Source organism: Paramormyrops kingsleyae, chromosome 4, assembly GCF_048594095.1.
Source record: "Paramormyrops kingsleyae isolate MSU_618 chromosome 4, PKINGS_0.4, whole genome shotgun sequence".
Taxonomy (NCBI): domain Eukaryota; kingdom Metazoa; phylum Chordata; class Actinopteri; order Osteoglossiformes; family Mormyridae; genus Paramormyrops; species Paramormyrops kingsleyae.
Window position 1 is genome coordinate 25,325,731 of NC_132800.1, and position 26,926 is coordinate 25,352,656.

General features: G+C 47.1%; 1 protein-coding gene and 1 pseudogene across 1 annotated transcript; both read left to right on the forward strand.

Moving 5' to 3' along the window:
- The window catches only part of LOC111835269 (NACHT, LRR and PYD domains-containing protein 12-like), a 202,143-nt pseudogene that overhangs the window by 81,455 nt on the left and 93,762 nt on the right, over positions 1–26,926 (forward strand).
- On the forward strand, positions 10,112–25,291 carry LOC111847107 (tripartite motif-containing protein 16-like). The gene is made up of 6 exons (XM_072710974.1): positions 10,112–10,877; positions 11,927–12,022; positions 12,756–12,989; positions 13,670–13,829; positions 14,389–14,448; positions 22,307–25,291. The coding sequence occupies exons 1-6, from the start codon at positions 10,287–10,289 to the stop codon at positions 22,840–22,842; spliced, it is 1,677 nt and encodes a 558-aa protein (XP_072567075.1). The 5' UTR covers positions 10,112–10,286; the 3' UTR covers positions 22,843–25,291.

Here is a 26,926-nt window from a genome sequence, read left to right on the forward strand (position 1 = left end):
ATGAAATTTGTTTTTATCAAATAATAACCCACCGCACCGTGAAAGACCTGGTTGCGCCCCCGTCGGGCGGAAGGGGCCGGTGCCCACCCACTCTCGCCACCCCCACCCCACTGTGAAAGGCCTGGTTACGCCCCCGTCGGGCAGAAGGGGCCGGTGCCCGCCCACTATCGCCACCCCCACCACACTGTGAAAGGTCTGGTTACGCCCCCGTCGGGCGGAAGGGGCCGTTGCCCACCCACTCTCGCCTCCCCCACCCCACTGTGAAAGGTCTGGTTACGCCCCCGTTGGACAGGCACCCTTACCCCCCTGACTGGTCAATCGCAAAGGTAGTCTGGGTAGATCGTATGGCATAAAAAATAGAGGATGGATGACGCGTTCAACCGCGCCAGCTGCTGCGAAACTCCAGCAAGCGGCCGCGTCACCTAGTTAGCCTCCGATTTATTTCTATTAAACTTAAAAAATGGTATAAAAATTAATTGGGGAGCTGGACCAAGTAAGAAGCCAAAAACCTACCACTTCCATACGGAATGCGGGGGGGGACTGTTTTTTTCTTCCACCATGTCATATTCGAAGTGCGTTTGCCTCATCTGTCAGTCTGCCGTTGCTATTCCGAAGAAGGGAAATGTGGAGCGGCATTTTCGGACTGTTCATAAAAACTACGACATTAACTTCCCTCCGAAAACGAGCTGAGAAAGAGAAAGGTGAAGGAACTAAAATCCCAGTTCAGTTCAAAAATACTTCATTTATCCCAAAGGGAAATTATTATTATTGTTATTATTATTATTACTAATAACAATAATAATAATAATTTCAATAATAATGTAGCCGGTTATTCGGGTTCGGCTGACTTTACTGTAATAAAGGAAATAATAAACAGGAGGAACAGACTTGTGAATGTTTAACTCCAGTCGCGATCTGTTTATTGCTATATTCCAACTACATCTCCAACTCGTCACCCCAAAAACCCCCCGGAACCTCCTGTTACACTTCCGCTATCCCATAACCACATGCCTTCACAATAAGACACCTATCCAACAAGAACAGTCTGTTACATATGTCCCCCCCATACACAAGAAACGTCCGCGTTTCACCACCAACAAAAGCAACACAGGCATGTAACATGCAGAGCCCGAATAAACATCCCAAAACAACCGCAAACCACAGCAGGAAAGAAACAGAATAAAAAAAAACTGGCAAAACATTGAACACTCAAAACCTGACAAAGTCCTGAAGGCGTGCAGGGGGGCGCACCACACGCCCCCCCGCGAGACTGCACAGGACCATGCCTCAATAGTCCCACCTCCAGGTCAACGGACATGTCCCCAGCCGGGGAAGACTCGGAGTCTGGCAATGCCCCCAAGGCAGGAGAAGCTGGAACAGCAGGACAAGTCCCAGAACCAGCCTGTGAAGGAAGAGGCAGAGTGTACCGCTTCAGCCTGTCATGATGCACCACCTGAGCCCTTTCCAGCGGATCCAGAGGGTTCACAATGCGATACGTCAAAGCGGCCTCCTCACCAGAGCCCAGGGCTTGCTCCACACGATAGGGGCCCTTCCAGTGCGGAGCCAGCTTAGTGCGGCTCTCAGTGGGGTTGTGCAGCCACACCAACGCACCAACTGCATAGGCACAGCGGCAAACACCCTTGTCATGATACAGTTTCTGTTTCTCATGGGCCTCCGCTGCGTTCAGGGTAACTGCCCTGAAAGCGGATCCCAGCCTCTCCACCAGAGAGGACACAAAAGCCGGGAGAGCGCCCGGGCCCCGACTGTCCAGGACACAAGTGGGCACCAGCACCTCAGCAGGCACCCGTGCCTCACGGCCGTGCATCAGGAAGAAAGGGGTGAAACGAGTGCTGGCATGTACGGATGTGTTGTATGCAAAAGCTACTTGTTTCACATAAGAGTCCCACTCACCCCCATGGGAGAGCAACATCTTAGCCAGCTGGTCAACCAGAGTCCTGTTATGACGCTCCACCATACCATCCGACTTGGGGTTATAGGCAGTGGTGCGTGTCTTCTTGATTCCCAGTCGCTGACAGAGGGTCTGGACAATCTCCGCTTCAAACTGGCGGCCTTGGTCACTATGCAGAACCTCCGGGACCCCGTGCACTAACACATAGTCCTCGAATAGGCAGCGGGCCACTGTGTGCGCTGTCTGATTAGGCAGTGCATACAAGTTCACAAACTTAGTGAAGTAGTCCTCCACTACTAAGATGTACCGGTTCCCCTGCGACGTCACCGGCAATTCCAGGATGTCAGCAGACACCCGTTGCAGCGGACGGCCCGCCTGGGATCCCCCCATAGGAGCCCTCTGTTTAGGGACAGGGGATCGGCGAGTCTGACAAGCCCTGCACTTGTCACACCATCGTTTAATGTCCCTCAACATAAAAGGCGAATAGTAAGTCTTCCTGGCCCTCTCCCACACACGGTCAGCAGAAAAATGTGCAGCAGCCGGTCCCCCATGCAGCTGGTGCAGGAGGTCTGGCACCATGGCCAACGGAACCACCACCTGGGCCTGATCTTCCCCAGAATGTGATGAGCGCACGGTGCGGCATAACAGTCCACCAACCATAGACAGGCGACTGTATTCAGTCCACAATTTCCTCTCAACTGCCGACGAGGGGGCCTTGCTACACCCCGCTCCAGCCAGCCCAACACCACACTGATGTCCGAATCCTCACGCTGTAATGACTGCAGGTCAGAACCACTGTGGCAGAGAGAATACCCAGACTGTAAGCCCATGGCCACCCCCTGCGACAGCTGAGTTCGTGGGCAGTCTAGTCCATCCACAGAAGTAACAGAAGCCCAACCACAGGGAGGGTCACCTGACTAGACTGAGTCAGAAGAAACAGGCCTGCGCGACAGGGCATCTGCGTTTGCATGACGTGAGCCGTCCCTGTGCACAATAGTCCATTCAAATGGATCCAGTTCCAGTACCCACCGGCCCCTACGTCCTGTGGAGTCATTCTCAATAGCCAGCCTCCTGAGGCCCAGCAGGGGCCGATGGTCAGTGATAATGGTGAATGCAGATAGGCCCACATAATGTTTAAACTCACAGACTGCCCACACGATGGCCCACAGTTCCCTGTCAAAAGTAGACCATCTCTTCTGTGTATGTGTGAGAGCCCGGCTGGCACAGGCTACCACGCATTCAAGTCCATCAGCATCCTGTTGCAACACAGCCCCCACAACATCCTGAGATGCATCTGTGTAGATCTTGAACGGGAGCAGAAAGTTGGGCAGCGTTACCACTGACGAAGAGGTGAGCACCTGTTTAAGGTAGGTAAATGCAGCCTCACAGTCAGCAGTCCATTCAAAAGGCCCATTTTCTCCTGCCAGATGATTCAAGGCTGCCGCCCACTGTGAAGAATTCCTCACAAAGCGTCTGTAATATGAACACAGGCCCACAAAAGCCCTGACCTCAGAGGGAGTGCGAGGCGTTGGCCAACTTCTCACCTTATCTGTGTTACGTGGGTCCGGCTGGAGGCCTTCTCTGGAGACCACGTGACCCAAGAATACCACGTGATCCCTGGCGAAGTGGCATTTCCTGGGATTCAGCTCTAGGCCCGCCCTCTGAATCCTAGACAAGACCTCCTCCAAGTGTATAAGATGGTCACTAAATGTTCGGCTGTAAATCAATATGTCGTCCAGATAGACCAGACAAATGTGCCATGGCAGGCCTCTAAGAATCAGCTCCATCATGCGCTGGAATGTGGCAGGGGAGTTGGTTAGACCCATAGGCATGGCCCGCCACTGGTACAGACCACTGCCTGTTTTAAAGGCTGTTTTCTCCCGGTCCTCCTCGGCGACCTCCACCTGCCAATAGCCATTGGAAAAGTCAAGTGTACTGAACCAAGTCGCACCTGCTAGGGCGTCCAGACTGTCATCGACCCGTGGCAGGGGGTGAAAGTCCTTAACCGTCACAGAGTTGAGACGACGATAATCAATGCAGAATCTCCACTGCCCCCCTTTCTTTTTCACCAGCACCACTGGAGACGCCCAGGGGCTGCAGCTCTCCTCCACTAAGCCATCCGCCAGCAGCGCAGCAACCTGGCGCTCAATCTCTGCCCGCTTTTTAGGAGACGCCCGATAGGCACGCTGCTTAATGGGAGGGTGATCACCCGTCCTAATGTGGTGTCTGAGCAGTGGGCACCTGCCTGTATTTGTGCCAGACAGGTTGAAAACATCCCCAAATCTCTGCAGCAGATGCGACAATTCTGCTCTCTGTTGCTCTGTTATGGGGGAATCACTTAGGGTGACAGGGGATGCAGCAGGTGGCCCCTGGTTCAAATCAGCCACCGGAGGTTGGATAACTGGTGTCGCACCACACTCCTCTACCGGGTAAAACTCACCCAGGTGCAACCCCCGCTTAAGTTCAACAGCTTGTCCAGTAGGATTGAGGATCCGAGCCACTGAGACACCGTCTTTGACACTAGTGACTGTGTGAGCCACCACCAGCCCCGTTGTCTCAGGGATGTTAGGCTCCAAATATCCCTCAAAACTGATAGCTGACAAGTCCATGCCAGTTGGTGCCAGCACAGCCACTGGCACCAGAACCTCACTCAGGGGAGAAACAGTCACAGCATCAGCCAGGGATACATTGCAGCATGCAGGAATTAATTCGGCACCCCGGAGCAAGGGCACACAAATGTCCCATAACTGTAACACTCCCCACTCCAAGTCCAGCAAGGCATGATTTTTTGTTAAAAAGTCCAGTCCAAGTAGAACAGCCTGAGTTGATCCCCTTAGCACATAAAATGTATGTTGCCAGGAAGAAGGACCTAGGCGGAAGGTCACTGACATTGTGCCCAAGGTGTCCAATATCTGTCCATTTACTGCCCGAGAATCAACATAGTTCTTTTTCAGGGGCCGGTTCCGCAGCACAGGGACCGACATACGAAAGTTTTCACTGATCAGAGACACCGAAGCCCCTGAGTCCACTAACATGGAGACTTCTGTGCCTTCCACTACCCCCCTCACATAAGACGTGGGGCAGTTCACACTGTCCATGTACAAAGTGTCCACAGAAAGGTAATCCTCTAGGCGGCCCTCAGGGGAAGAAGCCGGTGTCTGGGCCTCAACACCAGCTACTGTTCGTTTCCCTGATGGTCACCGTTCCCCTCTGGCTGCTGCGACAGGAAACGCACACCATGGCTCCGCTGCTCCCTTGGTCGGCTGTCTCGCCAACCAGGGCTGGGGCTCCAGTACCCCGGGGACCTTGGTGAGGGGCCAACCCCTGGGTCCTGCCTTTGGCTCTGTGTCCAGTAGCCCCTTTGAGGGGAAGGTGACTCCCGATTCGGGGAACGACCGTCCGTAGCCTCACACATGCAGCCATAACGTCCCCTTGGGGCAGAACTGAATCTCTGCTCTCCCCTGTCGGAGTCCCGGCCCTTCAGTCTCTGATTTTCCTCCCGTATCGCCTTCATCTCCATCCTCATGTAATACATCTCTTCCGTTAGTTTATCCACAGCTCTCTGTAGGGTATTGGTCACTGATACTGACTGTATGGACATACCTTCCACAGCTGGGAGGGCCCCAGGACTGGCGCCCCCATATTCCCTATGCAGAGCTTCCCTTGCATTCTCACACCTCTCAGTGATAATCAATGCCTCCTCCAGATCAGTTGCGCCCTGCTCCAGGCACTTGGCTCTCAAAGCTGGATCTAAGCCGGCGAGGAAATGCCGAAACTTTTCCTCCCTCAGTGCCACAGCCCCATAGTCTGGGAAGGCCTCCATAACCAACCGGCTCACATCAGCAGCATACACCTCCAGACTTTCTCCAGGAGCACGTACCCGAGCTGACAGGCTGGCCTTGAAGCGGTCCATGAACTGCCTCTGACCAAAGGCCACCCCAAGTCTCTCTTTAACCGCTGCATAGTTCGATTTGACTTCATCTGGAAAGCTATCCCACAACAAAAAGGCTGCACTGCTCAGGCGGGTGGGTAGGATTCGCACCAGCTCTGCATCACAGTCTCCAGCTCTCACCATTGCACTCACAGCGACCTCCAGCCGTCCAGAGCATGTGAGCGGAGCGGAGCGGTGAGAATTTCCGCTCCTCGCTCACGAGGCTGTTGGCTCCGCCCGCTCCTCCGCTCTAATTCGCACTAAGCCGCTCTACTCAACACCGCTCCTCGCTCTACTAAAATGTCCTCCCGCTCCAGTGAAATCGCTCCACGCTCGCTCCAATTTAAAAGAGGGACAAATAATCTGCATGCCTAACAAATGTCACCTTAAACCGAAGCCTTATGTCATAAAGAAATATGAGCAACGGCAACATTGCCAGTCAGAACAGAAAATATTTATTTTTAAGCAACCTAACGGCAACAACGGACAGGTTTGTCCACACAAAAATAGGCTTAAAAATAAAGGAATCAGTGGGCTTAGTAGCCTAAAGAATATACAGACACGTTTTAAATTCCTCAATTTTTTTCTGTTGATGCAGCACGTCTCTAAAATAAAATTTTGTGTTACGTGAAATTAAAAAAAAATCTTATTAGACCTACTTTGAATGACAAAACGAATTTATTTGATTACCAATATTTACTTTATAGGCTTTTATACTTTACTTTATAGACTTGATATGCTACAACCATATAAAACTTGCACGCGTTTTGCTCTGGCTTCCGCTTGTTCGCGTAGCACACTCATGTTTCTGAGAAAAGTGATTCCAAAGTGAATCTTTACTCACTGAAACAGTTTCACCACATTGTTGTTCTTGCTGTACATTCTTGTCATCTATACGTTTGATAAGAATAGTACACTTGTATGATTTATCAGTTTCTTTTGTGAAATACTTTGCGAATTCCATCTCGGCCGATTTGTGTAACAGTCTCGATAATTGTACAGATGAATTCTGGGTAGATTTGGGCATGCCTCAGAATTGTAGTGTGAGCGGTATCTGAGCGAAATTGGAGCGAGACAGAGCGACCGCTCCAGCCATAATTAAAAAACTGCTCCGCGCTCTGACCAAATTCCGCCCGCTCCGCTCCTCGCTCACGCTCCGCTCCGATCCGCTCACATGCTCTGCAGCCGTCTCACCCAGCTGAGAAAACTTTGGCTCCCATCACCAGTAAATGGAGCCGGCAGGTCCACCCTTATATCTTTGCTATTTGAGTGAATATCCAACATCCTCCTTGTTGGTTTCAAAGGGTCCTCATCACCAAACCACATGTCGACACTTAGCTGTTAGTTTGCCTTGGAACAGCGCAGCAGGTCCGCCAACTAGCTATACTGATGCAGCTAAGCTAAAAGGTATGCATATACACTCACCTAAAGGATTATTAGGAACACCATACTCATACGGTGTTTGACCCCCTTTCGCCTTCAGAACTGCCTTAATTCTACGTTGTATTGATTCAACAAGGTGATGAAAGCATTCTTTAGAAAAGTTAGCCCATATTGATAGGAAAGCATCTTGCAGTTGATGGAGATTTGTGGGATGCACATCCAGGGCACGAAGCTCCCGTTCCACCACATCCCAAAGATGCTCTATTGGGTTGAGATCTGGTGACTGTGGGGGCCATTTTAGTACAGTGAACTCATTGCCATGTTCAAGAAACCAATTTGAAATGATTCGAGCTTTGTGACATGGTGCATTATCCTGCTGGAAGTAGCCATCAGAGGATGGGTACATGGTGGTCATAAAGGGATGGACATGGTCAGAAACAATGCTCAGGTAGGCCGTGGCATTTAAACGATGCCCAATTGGCACTAAGGGGCCTAAAGTGTGCCAAGAAAACATCCCCCACACCATTACACCACCACCACCAGCCTGCACAGTGGTAACAAGGCATGATGGATCCATGTTCTCATTCTGTTTACGCCAAATTCTGACTCTACCATTTGAATGTCTCAACAGAAATCGAGACTCATCAGACCAGGCATTGTAATTTTTATTAAGTTATTACAGTATGGCACACACTACGGGGGAATAGGCTTCCATGATTAAAAATGTCGGGAACAGACACAGTCTCAATAAAATGAACCCGAGGTGACGACTCTAGGCGACTAGCAGGCGGTCGGTTATGCCGGTTTGCCTGCCGCCTGGGCTTGGCTGAATTGGGTGAATACCGTCCCTCTTCAAAAGCCCAGGCCTACCCCAGAACATCTGCCAGTTGTCTATATAACCCACACCATTTATCGGGCACCATTCCGACTACCAGCGATGTAGCGACGATAATCTGCTGTACATTTCATCGCCACGTCTAGCAGGGATGGGGCCAGAGCACGTTACTGACACACACATCTTCTTCGCAAGGTTGCACACCTCCATAAAATTTGACTTCGTGATCTCCGATTGCCTCAACTGGACATCATTAGTGCCGACTTGGATGATAATCTTAGAGTATTTACGTTTATTTTTAGACAGCACTTTTAAATTTGCTGAGATGTCGGTCGCTCTGGCACCAGGGTGTCTCTGCCTTGTGCCCTGTGACGGACTGGCATCCCATCCAGGGTGTCCCTCTGCCCTGTGCCCTGTGATGGACTGGCATCCCATCCAGGGTGTCCCCCTGCCCTGTGCCCTGTGATGGACTGGCATCCCATCCAGGGTGTCCCCCTGCCCTGTGCCCTGTGATGGACTGGCATCCCATCCAGGGTGTCCCTCTGCCCTGTGCCCTGTGATGGACTGGCATCCCATCCAGGGTGTCCCTCTGCCCTGTGCCCTGTGATGGACTGGCATCCCATCCAGGGTGTCCCCTGCCCTGTGCCCTGTGATGGACTGGCATCCCATCCAGGGTGTCCCTCTGCCTTGTGCCCTGTGATGGACTGGCATCCCATCCAGGGTGTCCCCCTGCCCTGTGCCCTGTGATGGACTGGCATCCCATCCAGGGTGTCCCCCTGCCCTGTGCCCTGTGATGGACTGGCATCCCATCCAGGGTGTCCCCCTGCCCTGTGCCCTGTGATGGACTGGCATCCCATCCAGGGTGTCCCTCTGCCCTGTGCCCTGTGATGGACTGGCATCCCATCCAGGGTGTCCCTCTGCCCTGTGCCCTGTGATGGACTGGCATCCCATCCAGGGTGTCCCCTGCCCTGTGCCCTGTGATGGACTGGCATCCCATCCAGGGTGTCCCTCTGCCTTGTGCCCTGTGATGGACTGGCATCCCATCCAGGGTGTCCCTCTGCCTTGTGCCCTGTGATGGACTGGCATCCCATCCAGGGTGTCCCCCTGCCCTGTGCCCTGTGATGGACTGGCATCCCATCCAGGGTGTCCCCTGCCCTGTGCCCTGTGATGGACTGGCATCCCATCCAGGGTGTCCCTCTGCCTTGTGCCCTGTGATGGACTGGCATCCCGTCCAGGGTGTCCCTCTGCCTTGTGCCCTGTGATGGACTGGCATCCCATCCAGGGTGTCCCCCTGCCCTGTGCCCTGTGATGGACTGGCATCCCATCCAGGGTGTCCCTCTGCCTTGTGCCCTGTGATGGACTGGCATCCCGTCCAGGGTGTCCCTCTGCCTTGTGCCCTGTGCTTCCTGTGATGTGTGTGTCCCATAACCCTGTACTGGATAAGCACTTATTGGATTTTGTTGGATACTTTTTTGATACTTTATCTTTCTGTTCCTGAGGATGGCGGAAACGTTTGGCTTAAATGTAAGACTTTTACTTAATAGTGTTCAATGAATTTCTAGGATAAATTTCCATTATTATATTCCAGAAAAATTTTGTGTGCGAAAAATTATCACTCTGAACCTGGTCACCTGACTCTCCTTCCTAATGCAAATACACTCCCAGCACAAACACACTGAGAGAATTAAATATGGCATTTATGTGCTACACCCTTTATTTTCATGAATATTATATATAGACTAATGTAAGAAACAAATCTGACAGCACTCGTCAAAGCTTGTTCTGTCTAATCCTGACACAGTCTGTCTATAATTGCACATACCTGCATGTTTCACCTGAAACCACATGATCCCAAACATGTTTCTAAACAGACACAGAAATTCATTCTCAGTATAACTGCCCTTAAAACCTTCTACCTAATTTCTATCTACTGTACAATCAAAGAGTTGGATTATAGCTTTTTTTTTTTTTTTTTACAAAAAAAACAATGTCAGTAACAGATATTCTCATAAAAGCTAAATAAATAACTGTTGTGTGTATAGTTTGCATACTGTACTGTTTTAGTTATAAACTCCAGCTCCACTGTTTGCCCAGTCTGCTCTTCTCAGTCTGGCCTCAGTCCAGAACCACACCTACTGCAGCCTGAGAAGCAGGAAGTTCCTCCCACTCTCACACACAGACGACTGTGAGAGAAAACGAAACTGAATCCTTTCAGAGCTCGTGGTAAAATGGCAGAAGCCAGTGTCTTACTGGATCAGAACCAGTTCAGCTGCCCAATCTGTCTGGATCTACTGAAGGATCCAGTGACTATTCCCTGTGGACACAGTTACTGCATGAGCTGCATTAAGAGCTGCTGGAATCTGGAGGATTATCTTGGAGTTTACAGCTGCCCCCAGTGCAGACAGACCTTCATACCCAGACCTGTTCTGGGCAGAAACACCATACTGGCTGAAATGGTGGAGAAACTGAAGAAGACTGGATTACAGACAACTACTCCTGCTGACCATTATGCTGGACCTGGAGATGTGGAGTGTGACGTCTGTACTGGGAGAAAACACAAAGCTGTCAGGTCCTGCCTGGTGTGTCTGGCCTCTTACTGTGAAACTCACCTCCAGCCTCACTGTGAGTCTCCAGCTTTTAAGAAGCACAAGCTGACTGTCGCCACTGGACGTCTGCAGGACAAGGTCTGTTCCCACCATGACAAACCCCTGGAGGTCTACTGCCGTACCGACCAACAGTGTATCTGTTATCCCTGTTTGATGGATGAACACAGAGGCCATGATACAGTCTCAGCTGCTGCAGGAAGGGCGGAGATACAGGTCAGGCCAGAAGTACTCATATAAATATAAAGTTAATTTTAAATGACTGGATTTTGTCTTGTGCAGAGGTGCAGTGGTTAGCACTGCTGCCTCACAGCTGGAAGGTCTTGGGTTTGGTCCTGGGTTGTTTCTTTGTGCAGTTGACATGCTCTCCCCTTGTTCGAGTAGGTTTCCGCTGGGGGCTCTGGTTTCCTCCCATGGTTGAAAAGCTTGCAGGGCAGATTGAATGCTGAGTCTAAATTGGCCCTGTGAGTGTGGCTGGCTGTGTGTGTGGGTGGGTGACTGCCCTGGGCTGGTGACTGCGATAGGCTCTGGTCCCCCCCCCCCCCGTGACCCCAGTTGGAATTAAGCGGTTATGGTGATGGATGGACTTCTTGTAGACTGACTGGTGGATAGAACATTCTGGACATTTTCATGCTTAGCACAGAAATGTCTCAACATTGTTCAGGTGCTCTTACTATAGGTTAGCTGATGACTGCACTGCAAACATTCCACCTGGACCAGGCCAATCCACAAATAACAGCTGTTACACACACACACACACACACACACACACACACACACACACACACATATATATTCCAATTTACCAACCGACAAACCTTATTTGTTGATACAAGTTTGAAGTGCAGCCAAACTTCAGAACGACCTCTTTCCTTTCTGGTTCCATAGCTCCAAAACTTATCCTGCAGTGTGTGTGCTGATATATGTGCTGATATATGTGCTCTATAACACGTTTGAAACCGCTAATGAGATTTGCGCCTCATGTTCAATTTCCAAAGCAGTCACGTGCTTGAGTGCAGAACGAAGCTTCGTATGACCATGGTCACGTGTTCACATGGTCATTGTATCCTACCTATTATGATTTCCATCCATCCATCCATCCATCTCCTAACCAGTAACCCAGGTCAGGCTCAGGGGGAGTGTCTGGAGCCTTTCCCAGGCAGCATAGGGCCCAAGGCTGGGCTCCACCCTGGACAGGATGATTAATGAATGTGATCTCAGCTAATGAAACAAACTTGTTTTGTCATCTTGTTTCCTATCTGTAGAAACAAATGGGTAAAACACTGAGGGAATTTCGGCAGAGAATTCAGATGAGAAAGAAGGAGCTGCAGGAGCTGAGAGAGGCTGTGGCCTCTATCACAGTGAGTATGGACCTGAGGAGAAGATAACAGCTGGCTTGTGATCATATTGAATCTTTCAGATTCAACAGATTGCAGATTTACAGACTTGTGGGGATTAATCAAATTAATGCTGCTGTGGGTTATTCTGGGTCAGAGGTTGAATGGGATGAAGTTGCTAGATAACAGAGTTTAACCAAGTGCTGCAGCAGAAGTAGCTTGTTTATTTAAAAAATACCATAAAAGGCCCATTTGAGAAAAATGCAACTTTTGTTGTGCATATAAACACCAAGAAAGTCGCCTATTAAACTGAGACCTAATGGTGGAAACCAACCTGCCCCACAGCCACCAGTCTCTGCCAAATCCCTGCAGCTGACAGTGTATGAGCTTAATGAGCGATTCACGATTCTTTAATTGTCACATGCACAGTCATACAGTTACAACATGCAGTGACATGTATCCTGAACCACTCTTTTGACTGTGCAACTGGTTACAAAGGATATGAAAAATAAATAAACAAATACATCTTTTAAAATATCACTTTGAATATAATACAGATTTACAGTGATCATTTCCAGTCAGTGCTGGCTGGGTTTCAGTACCTGAGGCATCCAGCATGGTGACACTCCAAACCCCAGCCCTGTGCTGTTTATATACCTCCTGTCAGCTCACATCTCTATTGTACGATGAGGCTCTCTGGAGTCTCAAAAGGGGCCAATTGTAATTTACTGTCCTCTGCTCCCTGTGTCACCAACAGAGATCAGCACAGTCAGCAGTGGAGGACAGCGAGAGGATCTTCACTGAGATGATCTGTTCCATTGGGAGAAGACGCTCTGAGGTGACAAAGCTGATCAGAGATCAGGAGAAGGCTGCAGTGAGTCAGGCTGAAGGAGACATGGAGAGACTGAAGCAGGAGATCGATGAACTAAAGAGGAGACACTCTGAGCTGGAGCAGCTTTCACACACAGAGGATCACATCCATTTCCTCCAGGTAACAGAACAGCTACTGTGGCAATAAGAAAACCAGAATATTCAAATGGATGCTGTGACGACCTTGAGTGTGGGTTTTGGATTGGTCATCAAGTGTTGGCAATTTTCATTGTCATGACTCTGAGCCAGTTACACCCGATGCTTGTTAAGGCTGTAGCTGATTTGTTCCCTTTTAAAATGGCCAGGCTTTGGGGAAAATGGGGCTCGTGCTCAGGCGCCTGTTGCATGTTGCCATTTGTTTGACTTTTGTTATGGTTTTATTTTTGTATTTCATTTTCATAAGAACATAAGAACATAAGAAATTTACAAACGAGAGGAGGCCATTCGGCCCATCAAGCTCGTTTGGGGTTCATTTTCTGTATTTATTCTACACTACATGAACATTGCATGCCTGCCTTACTGACACTACTGACAACCATGCGTTATATATGTTGTGTAGCATTCTTTTTCTTTTATTCTTTTTAAATTCTTTAATTATCTGGTAAGCTTGGGTCCAGTGTCTTCTCTTGGATTTTCTTTTTTTTCCTTTTTGTTACGGTTTTGAGCCAGATCATAACAGATGCATATTGTCATTTGTATTTCAGCTAGTCTGTCATTTGTCAGATGTTAAAGGTCCTGATAAATAGATTGCAATACACATTTGTATTGATGAATCTGTTTAATCAAACTGTGTGTCTGTAGAGGCGCCAGGCTCTTCCTGTCACCCGTGAAGCTGGATTTGGACCCAGAATCTCTGTCAGTCCAAGATCTGATTTTGGGAATTTGAGGAAGGTGGTTTCTGAACTGAAAGATCAACTGGAGAATGTTTGCAGAAAGAAAATGGCAAAGATCCATCATGCAGGTTAATACATTTTCTAATCTGATCATGTTACTATAGACCAGGGGTGGTCAATCTTATCCAGAAAGGGCTGCTGTCTGTGGGCTTTTGCCGGATTACTAATTAGAGGACTGATTGGCTGAAGAGTCCTCACACCTGGGGTTGAACAGCTGACCTAAAGGTTATCCCAAAGACCTGCATAGACGTTGGCCCTTTGCGGGTAAGACTGGCCACCCCTGATGTAGACCATGCAGAGAGAGTATGCAATACAGTCAGCCTCACATTTGTGTGACCAAGTCAGTTTGTTTTCAATAAGGTTAAATCTCTGTGATAACTGGTGAAAGAGCTTCACATTCTACTGGCTGCAAAACCCAGATCACATGAAACATGTTTCTTCTACATTATAGGAACCAAAAATCTGTACTATGTGTAACTTACCATGATTTGCAGTTTGTTAAAATGCCTGTTATTGTCCCTCATAATGATAATACCCTACTGCTGGTGTCTCCACAGTGAGTGAAGTCCATCTCCCACAAGTAAATTCCTTTTACTCACATCCCTGTTTCTCTCTGTCTCCTTCTAGTTACCAAAGACACCAACCTACCGATATTAGTGCCCAGGACCAGAGCAGAATTCTTACACTGTGAGTCTGTTTACACACACGCTTCTCTCTCCCTGTATGAGGTGGAGTCTGTTTTATTGTGTTTAATTTTCTACTGCTAGGGGAGCATCTCTTTCTCTCTTCCGCTGCCTCCTGGTCTTTCACATTTACATGAGCTTTTTATCTCAGTAGACTTTGAATCCAACTGCAAAGTAAGGCAAGTTTATTCAGGGCGCTTTTCCACTGCACCAGGTACGGTACTTTTGGTTCTTTCCCTTTTCCATTGACTTCCGGTGAAGTACCAGTATCAGAAGTTCCAGTACGAAACGTACCATTGCAGCTGGGGTACTTTTTCAGTACTTCAGAACTTTGGTGTGGGACTTACAAACACGTTCATTGTCAATTTAAAAGACAATTTTAAAAAGTCTAAAAGCCCAAAAAACAAATAAACAGTTAACTTCAGGGGTCTGGATGCTTCACAACGTTCAAGGAAATTAGTGCCATTTAGTGCCTTGTAGACAATTAATAATATTTTAAAATCAATCCTGTGACACTCAGAAAGCCAGTGCAGTGATTTAAGGACCAGTGTAATATGCTCTACTTCCTTGGTGTTAGTGAGGACTCTGCTGGCAGCATTCTGGATGAGCTGCCGCTGTTTGATTGATTTATTACCAAGACCTGTGAAGACACCGTTTCAGTAGTCTAGCAGATGGTCTCAGCATTATTCAGCCAGTGGTAATTCTTACCTGAAGGACTTTATTCAGGAGTTTGACTGAGCAGATGTTTGGAAAATGACCCATATCCACTTCAAAGACCTTTACCATGGAACAATAACACCTTTTCAAATCAGTCACAAACTGATTTTTGGCTACTTCTAATGAATTAGGAAATATTTGAACAAACATTATACCTTCACCATTTTCTGACCACCAAGCCATTGGCATCCATATATCCATATTGTCATCGTCTACTGGATATAGAAATATCTTCATACTGGAAATTAAACAGTTCAATCTTGAGAAATAAAATAGCTATTTTAAATATAGAATAAATAATTGACTTACACTGGAACAGACCCAATACAGAAAAAATATTGTAATAATAACTTGTAAAACATTATGCAGCAAAATTTGTCAGAAGGTTTAGTAGTGACTTGGCTCAAATCAGAAGAGATGAAGAAAACTAAATTATAAATGAGATTACTGCTTTAACCTGCAAACCAGTCAATCGTCTTACTGATACAGAAAAAATTGGATGATTAAACATAAGGCAGAAGGAGCCTTTGTTAGATTGTGGCAAAAATGGCTTGAACAAGGTGAGCAGAACTCAGCCTATTTCTTTAGGCTAGAAGGAGCAACTGCATTATGTGGGTGAGGATTTATGGAATTGTTGCAGATGACATCAAGAAAATAGCCAACTTCTGCACTGGGTTCTTTAATAATTTGTATGTCAGCAGTCTTGACCCATGATTTTTGATTCCTTCCCAAACATCACACGAATAAATGATGCAGATCGTGAACTTTGTGACGTCCCAATTGATCTAACTGAGATGTCTGCTGCAATAAATTGCTTAAAAAATAATAAATTGCCAGGAACAGACAGTCTAACCTCGGAATTTTATAAAACTTTCACTCAAAAGCTGCTCCTTTCTTACTGAGTGTATAATGAGAGCATAATAAACTCAGTACTTCCTGCCACATTATGCCGAATCATAATCAATATCATTTTAAAACCTAATAAAGTCTTTCTTTTAGTTGATAATTGGCATCCAATATAAAGTTCTAGCTTTGATTCTGGCCAAAAGGGTTGAAAATGACTTTGAACTGTATTTGCCCTCTCCCTCTCTTTCCTTCATTCTTTTTTCTTTGTCTTTCCTTTTCCTTTCTCTTCTTCTCTTTTCTTCCGCTGTCGGCTAGTATAAAAGTACAGTAAAACTGGTCTAAGTCGCCGGCTTGTAACTCGTCAATGTGCAAAGTCGACGCTCAAGCAAAAGTCCCGATTTTTCCTAATGGTGTTTCCTTTAAAATTCCTTGTGTAAATCGCCGCTTGTAAGTCGCCAAATTCCCTTAGTCGTCACCTAAATCCCAGTCCCGAACAACACAAATGAATGGATTTTCCTACCTGTAAGTCGACACCCCAATCGCTGCATTCCCGCCGCCTGCTTCACACCGCCTGCTTGTCACCACGGCAATGTAGAAACGGGGAATCCCCACCTATCGCACTAGTCGCTCCCTGGATGCCGAGGCCGTGATGAGTAGAGGTATGGTGTTATATTTACTAGTCGGCAGAACGGCGAGATAGACATGTCGCCGAAGTGTCGACTTTATAAGTCGGCAAAACGGCGAGTTATATTTACTAGTCGACAAAACGGCGAGATAGACATAAGTCGCCAAAGTGTCGACTTTATAAGTCGGCAAAACGGCGAGATAGACATAAGTCGCCAAAGTGTTGACTTAGGTGTATGTTGTCAATTCTCTAAGTCGTCACTTTTAAGCTGGTCCCGCGAGTGTCAACTTAGACTGGTTTTACTGTATATGAATAATTTCATCATACATTACCGTATTATTGCATTACTATATTATTTTATTTTATCTTGTTTTGACAAACAATGTTCAATAAAACTGGGGGCAAAATGTTGTACAATCGCTGCCTCCACAGTGAGTTGCTAATTTTGTAGTCCTGCTGCAGCATCCTCTATACAGACACTCCTCACTTAACCACCAAGTTCCATTCCTACGACTCGGTCGTTAAGCTAATCCAGAGTCTTTTTTCATTATTGCTGGAGACTTCAGTCAGGCAAATCTGAAGCCAGTTTTCCCCAAATTCTTCCAACATGTGAACTTCCAATGTTTACACAAACGTTTGTGAGGCCTACAAGGCCCTTCCCCCCCTCACCTCGGCTACTCAGACCACGTCCCTACAAGGCCCTTCCCGCCCTCACCTCGGCTACTCAGACCACATCCCTACAAGGCCCTTCCCCCCCTCACCTCGGCTACTCAGACCACGTCCCTACAAGGCCCTTCCCCCCCTCACCTCGGCTACTCAGACCACGTCCCTACAAGGCCCTTCCCGCCCTCACCTCGGCTACTCAGACCACGTCCCTACAAGGCCCTTCCCGCCCTCACCTCGGCTACTCAGACCACGTCCCTACAAGGCCCTTCCCCCCCTCACCTCGGCTACTCAGACCACGTCCCTACAAGGCCCTTCCCGCCCTCACCTCGGCTACTCAGACCACGTCCCTACAAGGCCCTTCCCGCCCTCACCTCGGCTACTCAGACCACGTCCCTACAAGGCCCTTCCCCCCCTCACCTCGGCTACTCAGACCACGTCCCTACAAGGCCCTTCCCCCCCTCACCTCGGCTACTCAGACCACGTCCCTACAAGGCCCTTCCCGCCCTCACCTCGGCTACTCAGACCACGTCCCTACAAGGCCCTTCCCCCCCTCACCTCGGCTACTCAGACCACGTCCCTACAAGGCCCTTCCCCCCCTCACCTCGGCTACTCAGACCACGTCCCTACAAGGCCCTTCCCCCCCTCACCTCGGCTACTCAGACCACGTCCCTACAAGGCCCTTCCCGCCCTCACCTCGCCTACTCAGACCACGTCCCTACAAGGCCCTTCCCTGCCCTCACCTCGGCTACTCAGACCACGTCCCTACAAGGCCCTTCCCGCCCTCACCTCGGCTACTCAGATCACGTCCCTACAAGGCCCTTCCCCGCCCTCACCTCGGCTACTCAGACCATGTCTCTGTGTTCATGGTTCCTGCGTATAAATCCCTGCTGAAGTTCATCACACCAGTCAGTAAGAGTGTGGCCAGCTGGTGCCTCTCAGCTCTCCAAGACTGCTTTGAATCTACTGACTGGGACATTTTTAAGGAGGCTGCTATAAATGGTGATTCCATCAACCTGGAGGAGTATATAAACTCTGTGATTTATGATCATGAGAGCCGACCAAAAGCCCTGGATGATGAGGGAAGTGCGCACACAGCTAAGAATCAGAAATGCAGCTTTCAGACCTAAAGACAAGGCTGCCCTCAGGACGCCCAGAGACAACCTGTCCCGAGCTATGAGGATAGCCAATCAGGCACATGCGCAGAGGATCAGTGAACACTTTAATTGCACCTAAGACACATGCCGCATATGGCAGGGCATTCAGCCAATCACGATCTACAAGCCCAACGCACACATCAGTGGTGGTGATGTCTCCCTTCCAGACGAGCTAAACGACTTTTTTGCTGACTCTGATGTACAGAAGAAGGAGCCGACGCCTCCCCCCAGTGACGAGCTACTCTGTCTGTCCACAGCTGATGCGAGAAGTACTCTATCCAGAGTCAACCCACGCAAGGCTGCAGGACCTGACAACATACCTGGCCGTGTGCTGAGAGAATGCACTGACCACCTGGCTGGTGTCCTCACAGATATTTTCACATCAACCACCATCATCCCAGTACTGAAGAAGCCATCAGTGACAAGCCTGAATGACTACTGCCCAGTAGCACTCATGTCGATCATCATGAAGTGCTTGGAAAGGCTGGTCATGTCACACATAAAGACCAACCTTCCTACCTCTCTAGACCCTCTCCGATCTGCATACCGGTCCAACGGGTCTACTGAGGACACCATAGCCTCTGCCCGTCACCTTTACCTGACACATTTGGATAAGAGAGTCACATATGTCAGAATGTTATTCATAGACTTCAGCTCTACCTTCAATATGTCCCTCAAAAACTGATTGTGGAACTGAGGGGGTTAAGCTTGAACACCACTCTCTGCAGCTGGATCTTGGATTTCCTGACAGAGAGGCGCCAGTCAGTACGTATGGGCTGCAACACGTCCAACACCATCACGCTGAGCACTGGAGCTCTGCAAGGCTGCTTAGTCCTCTGCTCTTCACCTTGCTGATCCAGGCCTGCACAGCCACGCATAACACCAACCACATCATCAAGTTTGCGGAGGATACGGCTGTGGTGGGACTAATAAGCAGAGATGATGAATCGGCTTGCAGAGAAGAGGTGGAAAGGCTGTCCACACAGTGCAGAGACAACAATGTATCTCTCAGCGTTGACAAGGCAAAGGAGATAACTGTGGACTTCAGAAGGACACGTCCTGCCCACACCCTACTCAGTATCAACGGTACTGCTGTGGAGATTGTAAGGAGCACCAAGTTCCTCAGTGTGGACATAACTGAGGAACTTACATGGACAAAAAACACCACCTCCTTATTGAAGAAAGCCCAGCAGAGACTATACTTCCTGAGGCGGCTGAAAGAAGCCAACCTTCCCCCTCCCATCCTCACCATGTTCTACAGAGGCACCATCGGGAGTGTTCTGACTAACTGCATCACCATCTGCTATGGCAGCAGTAACAAATCTGACCACAAGGGCCTGCAGAGAGTAGTGAAGACAGCAGAGAATATTATGGGATGCCTCTCCCTTCCCTACAAGCCACTTTTTGCAAACTCAGTGTCCACAAGGTCTGCAGCATTGTGCAGGACCCATCACATCCCTCACATGGTCATCTCACACTCTAGCCATCTGAGAGAAGATACTGCAGCATCAGAGCCGGGTCTGCCAGGCTGCGTGGCAGTTTTTACCCCCAGGCTGTCAGGCTCCTCAACACCATGCTGCCCCACCAGGATCCCTCATTCTGCCTCATCACTGCCTCAACCCCCCCTTAACCCACAACTAAAAGCCACAGACTGACCCTTAAGCGCTGCACTGCACTTAACACTTTGTCACTCTGACATGGGGGCGATAAGAAGAATCCCCATTATTCTCTGTCTGCTCCATTATTCTGCTTCTGTTCCTATTTTCAGCTGTTAGAAATTTTAAACGTCTTACTGTTATCACTACTATTATCATACACTGTTTTACACTGTGAACTCACGCTGTTACAATGTACATGATGGTGAATTCAGGTCTTACTGTTATCACTACTATTATCATACACTGTTTTACACTGTGAACTCACGCTGTTACAATGTACATGATGGTGAATTCAGGTCTTACTGTTATCACTACTATTATCATACATTGTTTTACACTGTGAACTCACGCTGTTACAATGTACATGATGGTGAATTCAGGTCTTACTGCTATCACTACTATTATCATACACTGTTTTACACTGTGAACTCACGCTGTTACAATGTACATGATGGTGAATTCAGGTCTTACTGATTAAAACATCATGTATTTCATATAGTTCTAAGAATATTGCGCATTACCCAATATTGCACATTACTGTAAATTGCACATTACTATTCCTCTTCCTCAGTTGCACTATCCTGTAAGTCCTTTGCACATTGTCTTGTCTTGTTTTCTATATTGGACTAAGTTTATGTTACACTGTGGTCCCTGAGCTTCGCCATTTTGTCTCTCTGTATACTTATATATGGTGGAGATGACAATGAAGTTCACTTTGACTTTGACTTTGATCTTGGGGGTCTTTGTTCACGGTGCGGCAATTTGGACAAAGAGGGAACTGAGCTGGAAGGCAAAGCTCTCAATTTACCAGTTGATCTACGTTCCTACCCTCACCTATGGTCATGAGCTCTGGGTAATGACCGAAAAAATGAGATTGCGATACCAGCAGCAGAAATGAGTTTCCTCAGTAGGGTGTCTGGGCTCAGCCTTAGAGAGAGGCTGAGGAGCTCAGACGTTCGGGCTCAAAGTAGAGCCGCTGCTTCACTGCATTGAAAGGAGCCAGCTGATGGTTCAGACGTCTACCTGGGATGCCCTCTGGACGGCTCCCTGGGGAGGTGTTTCAGGGCAGGTACTACATTATATATAGATTATATGTTATATATTAGATTAGATAAGGGCCACAAAATGGATGGATGGAACTGCATTGAAAAATAACGCTACTTATGAAAGTAGGCAATTAAGAATTTCAAGTTAGAATTTCCTTGTACACGACACTGCTTTTTAAAAAACTTATACTTAATTTTGAAGACGCTGTACACAGGACACCATAGTGTTCGGAATATTTTCTTTCTTGCCTCTGAAAATATACAGTTCTGGCCACTCATTCTTAAAAAAATCAGATGCTACTTTAATACTATCTGTACTGTAAGTAAAGACAATGTCCCCTGACAAAACGTCACCATACTGCCACCCCAATAAAACTGTAACATACATATGAATGCGTGTGCATGTGTGTGCAGACTCACGCCAGCCAGTTGATTAAAGTTGGCAACCCTGTGAACTGTATATTCACTTATCTGAATTTGTAAAACGTAGGGAGACATAAACAGACATCACTGCTGTGGTACGTGTGCAGGGAATATCAGAATAATAATTTACTAATAATAATACTTAAATAGGACACATGCGCATGTGCACAGTACACAGCTTGACCGATGAAGTGTTGCGACTTGCGGGGAACCAGCCTAGATGCGTCAGCGTCCGCATGCTGCTGGAGAGAGGTGTGTGTCCAAAGTGGTTTGAAAGAAGTTCATATTGAGGCGGAAAGACAAACTCACTTTTAGTGGTATAATTTTATGGTTAATATGTTTAATGAATTTTGTTTCTAATTTTATTTACCTGTAATTAAGCATATTAGTTTAACACGCGCAGCATTTCAGCGCGTCTTCCCGCCGGCGTCGTGCGGCGTCCGACATTTCCTGAGCTATTTCACATACTTGAATTCCTGCTTCGTTAGGGGACGCTGTGCTGTTTTATATTTTATGTATCGTTCAGAATAATAGAGCGCAGGCTAAAGTGCAGTTCGATCCCCAGCGTGTCTCAGCGCCGCAGACTCGGGCGGCTACATGAGTATATTGGGAATAAAATGTGTGTATTGGAGCGAGTTCTGTGTTAGTGAGTGTGTGAGGTGTGACAGTGATAATGATGGAGATGCTGGGCTTCGTGATGGGATTAATCGCTCTTCCTTCTGCCTAGACTCCTGCCAGCTGACGCTGGACCCCAACACAGCAAACAGAGAGCTGTCTCTGTCAGGGGGGAACAGGAAGGTGACACATGTGTGGGAGGAGCAGCCATATCCTGATCATCCAGAGAGATTTGACCGCCGGCCCCAAGTTCTGTGCAGAGAGAGTCTGACTGACCGCTGTTACTGGGAGGCTGAGTGGGATGGAAGATATGGAGCCTGGATAGGAGTGACTTATAAAGGGATCGGGAGGAAAGGAGGGAGGGACTGTAAGCTTGGAGACAATGACAAGTCATGGAGTCTGTTCTGTGATCCTGACAGTTACTCTGTCTGGCACAATAATAAATACATTGACATACCCAAAGAGCCCTCAGGCTCCCGCAGAGTAGGAGTGTATCTGGACTGGGGGGCTGGTGCTCTGTCCTTCTACAGAGTCTCCTCTGATGGACTGACCCCCCTGTACAGATTCACCTTCTCATTCACTGAGCCCCTCTATCCAGGGTTTCAGGTTCATAAAAACTCCTCCGTGTCCCTGTGCATGCTGGGATAGCTCACTGTGTGCTGGAGGAATCATTTTTACCTTATCCGAGTGTCACATGCCGCTGCTTCTCCGTGGCAAAAAGGTAAAATCTCTGCTTTTTTAACCAGTATAACCATTTTTACTCTGTCTGAAGTGTGACGTATGTCAGACAAAAATAAATGAATGTTTGTTCAGCTTGCCAAACCCATGCAAAATTTCTGTTTTTCTCTGACTTATGTTCTGTGTTGTCTGTGAATGATGCACCAAAACTGCCAAAACAAAATCATAGTACATGCAGTTGTACCAATAGAGTGAATTCTGATTGTGAATAAAATAAAATGTAATGAAATGTAAGCCTGATGACTAGGGGGAGCATTTCCCCTCCCCTCTATATGAATATTTTATATATTTCTGTCTATATATTGTATTTCCTACCTGTACACTGACAATAAAGGCTTCCTAGATTTCCAGAAGGCCCCCACAAACGGCTCTTGCTAAAGCTTAAAGCTGCAGGGATTTTAGGAACTGTGGCAGCTTGGATCGAAAACTGGCTAACTGACAGGAAGCAGCGAGTAGTTATTAGAGGCACAATGTCACAGTGGGCCTCTGTTCATAGTGGGGTACCGCAGGGTTCAATTTTAGGACCACTATTGTTCCTAATTTACATTAATGATATTGACACAAATACATACAGTAAACTGGTTAAATTTGCAGACGACACCAAGGTGGGCGGGGTAGCAGATACTGATCTAGCAGCAGAGAGGCTTCAACAGGATCTGGATTTAATTAGCGAATGGGCTGATACTTGGCAGATGAAATTTAACACAGATAAATGTAAGGTAATCCATGCAGGGAGCAGAAATATAAAGTACAGATATTTTATGGGTTCCACTGAAATAAAGGTAGCTGAATACGAGAAAGATCTCGGTGTGTATGTTGATGCTTCTATGTCCCACTCTCGCCAGTGTGGGGAAGCAATAAAAAAGGCCAACAGAATGTTGGGTTATATCTCTAGATGTGTGGAGTTTAAGTCAAGGGAGGTGATGTTACACTTATATAATTCCTTGGTAAGACCCCACCTAGAATACTGTGTGCAGGTTTGGTCACCATACCTCAAGAAGGACATTGCTGCCTTAGAAAAGGTGCAACGAAGAGCTATGAGAATGATTCCTGGTCTTAGAGGAATGTCTTATGAGGAGAGGTTAGCGGAACTGAATCTGTTCAGCCTTGAGCAAAGGAGACTAAGGGGGGATATGATTCAGATCTATAAGATTCTAACGGGTCTGGATGCTGTTCAGCCAAATGACTATTTCAATATTAGTCTAAATACCAGAACTCGTGGCCATAAGTGGAAATTAGCGGGAGAACATTTTAAAACAAATTTGAGGAAGCACTTCTTTACACAGCGTGTAGTTAGAGTATGGAATAGTCTTCCTGCTAGTGTAGCGGAAGCTAAAACCATAGGTTCCTTTAAATCAGAGCTAGATAAGATTTTAACAACTCTGAGCTATTAGTTAAGTTCTCCCCAAACGAGCTTGATGGGCCGAATGGCCTCCTCTCGTTTGTAAATTTCTTATGTTCTATTCTATCCTATCAATGTCCCGGTTCAGCGCTGCCCAGAGCGTAACCGAGTAACACACTTAATACGCGCTCTCTGGTGACTGAGCACAGCAGCCTGATATCGCAGCAGTGATGCTTTGGCCAGCAGGGGGCAGCAGACATTTTATTAACTCAGAACCTACAACGGTCCTGAGGTAACTGAGTAAAGATAAATAATATAATCATATTAAACATATGATAACTTAGTAAACATAAATAACATAAAATCTTAATAAATTACGTTAATATTACAACTAGAATTTTGTGATCAAATTTTGTGAGCAAAAAAATCACCTGATCAGCAATGATGCAGTGTAGGTGATTACCAATTACCAGAAAAAAACATACATTCTGTTTCATTAGGAATCCTGATGTGTGTGTGTGTATGTTCATGTATTGATTGTATTAATGCTCGCTGTATATTAACTATATACATGTTATAGTACCAACTTACCTGTTTGTTTGTGCCTGACAGGTATGACTTGTTAAGTTCCTTTTTCACTCCACACAATTTAGAATTGAGACTGTCAGCTACAATGTGACCCCCAATACAGTCACAGTGGCATTGCAGCAATACAGATATACCCCTGAAAACAATGGAAAGGTGGATTCTCACTCCCTCTAGTGACGAGCGCCACATTCTGTGCTGCTGCCTCTGCTGGCCGCTTGTTTGTTTCTCTCCCCCCTGTCTAATTTAAACATGGTGCACCTGTTCCCCTGGGGGTGGGTGTATAAGGTGGGTTCCCGGCTAAGGGGAGAGGAATCGATCCTGTGGCAGCCACCACGGCGGCTTCGGCTCTGCATCAGTGTCTCATTGTCCTTTTCTGTTATGTTCTCTCCTGTTTGTGCTCTTTGTTAATAAATTACCCCTGACAATCGAGCCATCCTGGGTCTGAGTGCGTTTATGCTGCGTCTGACAGCAGCCGGAACGTAACACTTACAGAGACTAAAATGCATGAGCATGAGGGTTTACAGCCTATATGCACAAGCACTTCTCTCACATCTGTGATATACTTACAGACAGCGACACACATGCAAACAGGGATATTTATCCCTCTGGTGACACAAAAGCATACAAATTATCACAGTTGTGTCCAGTTACTGTGACACATGTAACACGCATGTAAACTGTCCTTTGACAGTCACAGGACTGTCACTGTAGTTTCTCTGGGCATATCCCTGATCCTAACTAAGATAACAGCATCTTTTACCCAGCTCTAACCTGAACCATAAGTAACCAAACAAAATACAAGACTTTTGGGTAATTTCATTGTTTGATTGCATTCACAGACTTTTATAAAATTGAAGATTATATTGTGTAGAGCTGAGAAATGTTCCCACAAGCTAAAAAGTAACAGGTTTTGACACTTTGTTGGGATATTTGTCCCTCACAACGCGGTAAATACAAACCCGTACACACACACACACACACATTCACATACACCACTGTCAGGCACAGTGACACATTCACATACACACTCTCAGGGACACACACACACTCACACATTCACATACACACTCTCAGGGACACACACACACTCACACATTCAGATACACACTCTCAGGCACAGGGACACACACACATTCACATACACACTCTCAGGCACAGGGACACACACTCTGCCCTCCTCCCATGAAGCTCGCTGCTCTGAGCTGAGCGCCCTCTGCTGACCACAGCTGTTACTGCTCCCATTTCATTAATATGGAAGCCATCTGCTTGTGTTGATGTTTCGCCTGATATTTCAGGATGCTGGTGGGTGTACTGGGCGGACTGGGTACTGGTACGGTTATGGTGAGGGATGCTGGAAAGATGGACGATCTACAATGCAGCTTGCCAGAACAGGGGTTTTAAGTAAAGTTTATATTCCATGAAAGTCCCCATACATCATTCCATTCACCCTATTCATGTATATACTGTATGTCTGCCCTCCTATCGTGGCATGTGCACTATGTGTGGTCCGTGACCAACCCCCATGTTTGCATTCGTGTACTTAATCTGCAATTTACCCCTGTAATTGTGAACATACAGCCCCCATGTGTCTTAGGCTGCACGGTGGTCCTGGGGAAACAATGTCTCTTACCACCGTATACTTGTGTGTAGCTGACACGACAGTAAATTCCACTCGACTTGACTTGAATGGACTTGAGTGGCAACAGCGCCACCTTCTGAGCAAACCTAGCTTTTAAAGTCGACTTTCATTTTAGAAAATGATAGCAAATAAAGAGCAATATGAAAGGTTTGAAATGCTGATTTTGCAACAAATATCTTTAATTGCTTCAGGACAGAATCACATTTGCACGAACTACATTTACGTTATCCTTTTTGTTTTCAATTTTGCTATTTTTTAGCCTTTTTTCAGTTTAGTCCTATACCTTTGGAACATCCATTTTTCATCAAAAATCCAAGGCTCTCTGTTTTTTCATTGCACATCACTATTTTATTTTCCATCACTAATTTATGATGCTATGATTATTGTTCTGTTTTTCAGCTTCCTATTTGTGTACTTTGGGTGTT